At 42.4% G+C, this 7,806-nt stretch overlaps 1 protein-coding gene across 1 annotated transcript; it reads right to left on the bottom strand.

The window, feature by feature from the left end:
• Positions 1-3,664: 3,664 nt before the first annotated feature.
• LOC119923867 (olfactory receptor 4C13-like) lies at positions 3,665-4,487 on the bottom strand (the record flags this gene model as incomplete). The annotated part of the gene is made up of 1 exon (XM_038743066.1): positions 3,665-4,487. A coding segment is annotated over exon 1 (823 nt), but the record flags the coding sequence as incomplete, so codon positions are not given.
• Between the last annotated feature and the right edge of the window lie 3,319 nt (positions 4,488-7,806).

The raw sequence follows: 7,806 nt of genomic DNA, 5'->3' as shown, positions 1-7,806 counted from the left end.
AGGATAAGCTGCAGAATGTGTGAAGACATAAGGAAGTTATATCTACTTGTCTTTAGGGTTTAAGGATGCTAATAATGAGATTATTATTGACCTACATAAGTGTGACTAGCAATTTCTTACACACTGTTGGCATATAAAGATGCTTCCTTTCCCCCTTTTTGGATATTTGTAAAGTGCTTACTACGAGTTCGGCACTGTTCTAAGCACTGGGGTAGATACAAGGTGCTCAGGTTGGAAACCGTCCATGTTCTAAATGGGGCCCACAGTTTTAGTCCCCATTTTTACAGGAGAGGTAATTGAGGCACAGAGGAGTCAAGTGACCTGCCCAAAGTCACACAAGAGACAAGTAGCAGAGCTGGGATTAGAACACAGTTCCTCTGACTCCCAGGCCCTTTGCCACACTAAGGCATTTGTCATCCCCAGTTTTAACCAGTGAATCAATGTCATGCATTGAGCACTTGCCACACTAAGGCATTTGTCATCCCCAGTTTTAACCAGTGAATCAATGTCATGCATTGAGCACTTAGTATGTGCAAAGCACTGAATTAAGCATTCAAATAAAAATAATAATTATGGTATTTGTTAAGCGTTTACTATGTGCCAAACACTGTTCTAAACACTGGGGTAGATACAAGGTAATCAGGTTGTCCCACATGGGGCTCAGTCTTAATCCCCATTTAACAGATGAGGGAACTGAGGCAAAGAGAAGTTGTGACATCCAAGGTCACACAGCAGACAAGTGGCAGAGCTGGGATTAGAATGCCTGTCCTCTGACTCCCAAGACCGTGCTCTTTCCACTAAGCCACGCTGCTGGGGAAGTACAACATAATAGAGTTGGTAGAAGTGATTCCAGAATGCAAGGTCTTTATTTCTAACTAATGAATGCCAGGCTGATCTGCCAGCTTCTTCTGTCTCCCAGATGATTGACATTATGCCACATTATTTGGGGTTTTGTTTCACTTGATCAAAATGCATTTCTGCTTCTGATCGATCGATTAGTCAATTGATTGATTCTGTTGCCATCCTGCTTATGGTTACCCTATTTCAGCTCACCCAAGAGCAGCTGTTTGGGTGTCTTGAGTCATCCATTTTCCTACAGCTTCCCACCCAGTGAAACAAACCAAGAGACCAGAATTGTTTTGATCATTCAGTCACTCAGTGGTATTTATAGAGTGCTTACATAAGAGGCAATGTAGTAAGCGCTTCGGGGGTGGTGATACTTTGATGCCGATGGATTGCCTGTTTTCCAGGACGAACTTGTTTGTGACCCTCTCTAGTCATTGGATACTAAGTATTGTTCATATGCAGTGTTGTTGGAAGTTCTCTAGAAGTCAGATGTGGCATCTGTTTGTTATGGTATTTGTTAAGCACGTACTATACGTCTTATACTTGTTCTAAACATTTGTGTAGATAGACCTTTATCAGATTAGACAAATTCTCTGTCCCAGAAGGGGTTCACAGTCAGGGTACATGGGAAATAGGCATTGAATCCCTATTTAAACTTGAGAAAACTGAAGTAAAGAAAAGTTAAGTGCTTTGACCAAGGCCACACAGCAGGCAAGGTGCAGAGCTGGGATTAGAACCCAGATCTCCTGACTCCCAGCCCCATGGTTTTTCCAATAGACCATGCGGTTTCTCTCTTTTGTGCAATATAATTGCTCCATTTCAATTGCTCCATCTACCTTCAGATTCATTTGGATGTGGATACTATGTAGGCTCCCACTCTCTAAAAGGAAGCATTAATGGTCTTGATTCTGTTTTCTATTTCCTTTTCTATTTTTACATCATTTAAGGATATAAAGAATTGAGTGTCAGTTTTTAGGTCTGTTTCACTGTTAGAGATTCTTGTTTGTGTATAGGGTGGTAAATAACCTTGATTTTCAAATGAATTGTTAGTACACAGCAATTTTCTGACACATAGTTCCTAGAGAAGTGGGCCCTAGTAAAAGCACAGGCCTGAAAATCAGAAGATCTGAGTTACAATCTTGTCTCTGTCATATGTCTCCTGTGTGACCTTGGGAAAGTCACTTAACTTCTCTATGCCTCAGTGATCTCGTCTACAAATGTAATGTCTGTCCCCCCTCTTAGACTGTAAGGTCCTTGTGGGCAGGGATCATGTATACCGATTCTGTTGTATTGTCCTTTTCTACATTCTTAATTCAGTGTTCTGCATATAGTAAGCATTCAGTAAATACTGTTGATTGATCTCAGAACCTTCTCCAACCCATTATTCAGTAGAGCTATAGGGTAAAGCACCCTCTCAGGATCGCATCTGGAGAATTTCCAGTACTCTACCAATCTCGGCTCTGGGAGGGATAGTCAAGCAGAGACATACCCATTCTATTCCTATCTTGGGCAGTGACTAGTGAGTGGAAGGCAATATGCTGCAAGTCAAAATTCACCTGTGCTGAGCAGCAGTGGCATGGGAGAGAGTCGAGAGTGGAGACTCGTTTACTGCGAGGAAGAAGGCAATGGTAGACCACTTCCATATTTTTACCAAGAAAACTCTATGGATATATTACCAGAATGATTGCAGATTGAGGAGGGGCAATCTGGGAGAGAGGAGTCCATGGTGTTGCTGTGGGTTGGAGGCAACTCACCAGTGTAAGACAAGACAATAGGATAAAACCACCCCCAAATTAATAAGGATCTCTCATTGAATTAGAATTTATGCTACTAGTTGGCAGGGAAGGCATGGCTTCTTTACATTTTCCTATCCCAAACACTTAGTACAGGGAACTGCATTTAGTAGAGTGCACTCAGTGGGTCTTCAATAAATACTTTGTCATAGTAGTTCTCACAATGTCCATTATTATTATTATTATTATTATTATTATTATTATTATTATTAGCATTATTATCATTATTATTATTTAAGTGCTTACATTGAGTCAGCTATTGTACTAAGCAGTGGGGTAGACACAAGCTAATCAGGTAGGATGCAGTCCCTGCATCACATGGGGTTCATAGCCTAATTAGGGGGAGAACAGATATTTCATCCCAATTTACAGATGAGGCAACAGAGACTTTAAGTGACTTGCCCAAGGTCACACAATAGGCCACTGGCAGAGCTGGGATGAGAATCCTCTTCCTTTGTCTCCCAGGCCTATGCTCTTTCCATTAGACCAGCTCCTCCAAATTCTTTAATGACACTCCTCTCCTTTATTCTCTGTACTTGCAGTAGAAATGGCTATACATGAATGACAAGTAGCCAGAGGATGGTGGTAAAACAGCATCTAAAACTGGAAGATTTCCAAATCAATAAAGAAATGATGTTCATTTGACCTCTGACCTCAAATCTATGAAAACCATCGACCAAGTTTCCCTTGATCAATACACTGTATGTTCTCAAAAAAGGGGGCTAGAACATTCTGGAGCCGATTTCCTCATTTATATTAATAACACTTTTCCCAAGTTTCCACTTATTCAAGGGCAGAAGTCACTGTTTTGCTCACTGACTTTCTAATGGCATTTATCATGTCTGCATTTCTCAACGTGTAGATGAAGGGATTTAGCATGGGGGTTATCATAGTATAAAATATTGCAACAGTCTTGTCAATGGATGAGGTTGTTGTGTGCTGCACATATTCAAAGATGCACGGAATAAAGAAGAAGATGACAACGGTGAAGTGGGAAGCAAAAGTGGAGAGAGCTTTGAGCCTACCCACGGCACTCTGGGTCTTCAGGGAGTGCAAGATGAAGGCATAGGAAATCATCAACAGGACAAAGATTAACACACATATGCCGCCACTGTTAACAGCAACCAGCAGGTGCAAGGTGTGAGTATCGGAGCAGACCAGTTTCAGCAAGGGGAATAAATCGCACATGAAGTAGTCAATGACATTAGGGCCACAGAATGGTAAGTGCACCATGAAGAGAATCTGTATTGTAGCATGAAGGAAACCTCCGATCCAGGCCACGGCCACCAGTGAGTTACAGAGATGTCTGCTCATGATGGTGGTGTAGTGCAACGGCTTGCATATCGCCACGTAACGGTCATAGGCCATCACCATGAGGAGAATGATCTCAGCCCCGCCAAAAAAATGCTCTCCAAAGACCTGGGTCATACAGCCTTTGAAGTAGCTGATTTTCTTCTCAGAGAGGGAGTCGATGATCAATTTAGGTGTGTTGACTGAGGAATAGCAGACTTCTATGAATGACAAGTGAGCCAGAAGGAAATACATGGAGGAATCCAGAGTCTTACTGGAAGCTACGGTTACCACAATGATCAAATTCCCCACCACGGTGATGATGTAGATTAATAAAAACACAACAGAGATGATTGTCTGCAGCCTTGGATCCTGTGTGAGTCCCAACAGAATGAATTCTGTCACATTGTTTTCATTCTCCATCAACTTGAGGTAGGCAATAAGTACACAAGTGAGAGCTGCAGATTCTGTAAAGAGAACGGTGATCCTTGTCAGGTTTATCTTGAGATGGTTAAACGATGCTTCATAAATGAGCTCAAAACATTTACATTCATTCATTCATTCAATTGAATATCTTGAGCACTTACTGTGTGCAGAGCACTGTACTAAACTCTTGGAAAGTACAATTAAACAGTAGAGACAATTCATTCATTCATTCATTCAATTGTATTTATTGAGCGCTTACTGTTGCAGAGCACTATACTAAGTGCTTGGGAAGTACAAATCGGCAACATATAGAGACGGTCCCTACCCAACAACAGGATCACAGTCTAGGAGGGGGAGACAGACAACAAAACAAAACAAGTAGACAGGTGATAAAACAAGTAGACAGGTCCTTGACCACATCAGGCTTACAGTCTAGAAGAGGGGAGACAGACAACAAAACAAGTGAACAGGCATCAATTATAAATAAATAGAATTATAGACATATACACAGCAAAAGGAGTAAGCAGGCATCAATGTAAACAGAATTATAGATTCACAAATATATACATATATACATAAGTTCTGTGGGGCAGGGAGGAGGGAAGGGCAAAGGGCGCCAGTCAAGGTGACGCGGAAGGGAGGGGACGCTGAGGAAAAGGAGGGCTTAGTCTGGGAAAGCCTCTTGGAGGAGGTGAGCCTTCAGTAGGGCTTTGTAGGGAGGAAGAGTGATTGGTGGATTTGAGGAGGGAGGGCGTTACAGGCCAGAGGTAGGATGAGGGCCAGGGGTCGATGGCAGGACAGGCTTGATGGAGGCACAATGAGAAGGTTAGCAACAGAGGAGTGGAGTGTGAGGGCAGGGCTGTAGAAGGAGAGAAGGGAAGTGAGGTAAGAGGGGGCAAGGTGATGAAGAGCTTTGAAGGCAATAGTTAGGAGTTTTTATTTCAAGCATTGCAGCTCAGTTTTCCATAAACTCTCCTCAAGAGTGGTTTTACTATTCCCAGGTTGTTAATTATGGTACTTATTAAGGGCTCACTATATGTCAAGTACTGTTGTAGGGTTAGGGTCATTTTCACACTGGAATATTGAGATAATTGTTTCTCTGCTCAGGGTTCTCTCACCACTGTCCAGCGGGCCACTATTGAAAGTGGGGATTAAATTCAACTCACCAGAATCCAGCTCAATGCACACACCCTAGAACTTAGTTTCTTTTCAAAGTCTCAGGGACTGTGAGTTCAACAAAGTGTGGCCTTATGCCACCTCCTCCCAGAATCATGGGATTTAGAGTGGGAGCCCATCCATTTTTATCCAGTCTTCCTCTATGGATCAAGGCAGTAGGGAGGGGACTCCTGGGTCTCTTTCCTCCCAGAAACGTGCAATTTGGAGCTGGATGCTGTTGAAAAATAGCCCACTCCAGCTCGAAGCCTTCCAGTTACTGCTAGAATTTTCTGATACCCTTCAACAAATAAACGGGGCAACTAGGAAGCATTCAAAATCAGGACCTTCCTGGACGAATTGTGAAATACAGTCAACCGTGCAACATACAGTAGCCTTCACATTAGCGTCCTTTCCATAGATAACAAACTTTCCAGTTGTCTGTTCTCTTAACTGCCAGTTCATTAATGCATTTATGACTCCAGAAATGGACTAATATTTCCCAGACCATTAAAAAGACTCCTAAAGATTTAGCTTGAGTTGTAAATCTAACACCAACCAGATAGGAAACCTGCATGACTTAATAATAATGATAATGATAATAATAATAGTTATGTGCCACACACTGTACTAAGCCCTGGAGTAGATACAGAATAATTAGACAGGGCACAATCTCTATTTCAGATGGGTCTCACAGCCTAAGGGGAAGGGAGAACAGCAGGCAAGAGAAGCAGTGCGACCTAGTGGAGAGAACATGGGCCTTGGAGTCAGGAGGACCTGTGGTCTAATCCCAGGTCTGCTTCCTGTCTGCTGAATGACCTTGGGTAAGTCCCTGCACTGCTCTGTGCCTCAGTTACCTCATCTGTAAAATGGGGATTAAGAATCTGAGGCCCAGGTGAGACAAGAACTGTGTCCAACCTGATTAGCTTGCAAATACGCCAGCCCTCAGTACAGTGTCTGGCACAGAGTAAGTGTTTAATAAATGCCATAAGAAAACATGGCAAAGTCAGAATTATAACACATATCTCCTGACTCCCACTCTCTTTCCATTAGGTCACAATGCTTCTCATTGCTCTTCTCCTTGGGGTTCACTAAATCCACCAACCCCAGGATGTAGGGAGAATCATTAAAGCATGAAGGTGCTAGGTTCAAAATAACTCAAAGGAAATGCCTCTTCATGCAGCAATTGGTGAGCACAGGACATTGTGCAGGCACAGAGTGCTGGGAGCTTTAAGAAGGATTTGAACCAATTTCTGAACAAGTCATTCATAATTGGTTGCACTAGAGGGAAAGCTAGGGTTATATAGGGAAAAGAAAGGAATTTTACAAAGTCCCTAAACATTAGGATCAGATGAGGTAACTGAGGCACAGAGAAGCTAAGTGGCTTGCCCAAAGTCACACAGCAGACAGGTGGTGGAGCCTTCTGCCTCCCAGGCCCATGTTCTATCCACTACACTGTGACAGTAGTGGCCAGAAGTAAGGGGTTGATGGATCGGGGATTTCTAAGTGAGAGAAAAACTCCCAAAAGCCTCACACAGCCACTGAAAGCACATACAAACAGGGAAGCAAAGGGAGAGAGAGTCATAAATGGAGAAACAGAGGGATTCAGAAAGGCAAAAACAGAATCTCGGATGAGCAGAGATGGGGTCAGAGCCACAGGAGCCATAAAGTACCAGAATTCAAAGACATGGAGAGATGTTCTGAAAGAACAGAGAAAACAATATAAATACGATATATTTTACAAAATCTTTGAAGCTTTTAAGACCAATAAAGCTAAAAGCTCAGCAAAATTTTTTATGCTGTCAATAATCTAGCTTTAGCTTCAGGTTCACAGATTCACTTTCTAAGGCTAATTGATTTCATCAACATGAGAAAAAGCATCAGACAAGAAATTCTTAACACCTCTCCTAGCCAGAGTCGGTCCAATTTCTGGTATTCTATGTCAGACTCTTTCACCTCTCCTCTCTCAGCTATGCGTGTTTCATAAAACTCTGATAAGAGTTCCCTCTGCTTCTATGCCCAAAATGTCTTATTTACCCACTTTCATGGTTCCAGCTACCACCTCCATATGGAAAACTCCCCACAGCATATATGCATATATCTGGAACTATACATTTATTTATGTGTATGTCTGTTGTTATATTGTACTCTCCCAAGAGATTAGTACAGTGATTTGCACACAGTAAGCGCTCAATAAATACAAGTGAATGAATGAATGAACTCACAAATCTACTTCCCTAGCCCTACCCCTCATGATTAGCCTGCAATCCCACATCCCTCTTCCCTCTAAGGCATCTCT

Source organism: Tachyglossus aculeatus, unplaced genomic scaffold (genome assembly GCF_015852505.1).
Source record: "Tachyglossus aculeatus isolate mTacAcu1 unplaced genomic scaffold, mTacAcu1.pri scaffold_323_arrow_ctg1, whole genome shotgun sequence".
Taxonomy (NCBI): Eukaryota; Metazoa; Chordata; class Mammalia; order Monotremata; family Tachyglossidae; genus Tachyglossus; species Tachyglossus aculeatus.
This window is presented reverse-complemented; position numbering and strand designations above follow the sequence as displayed.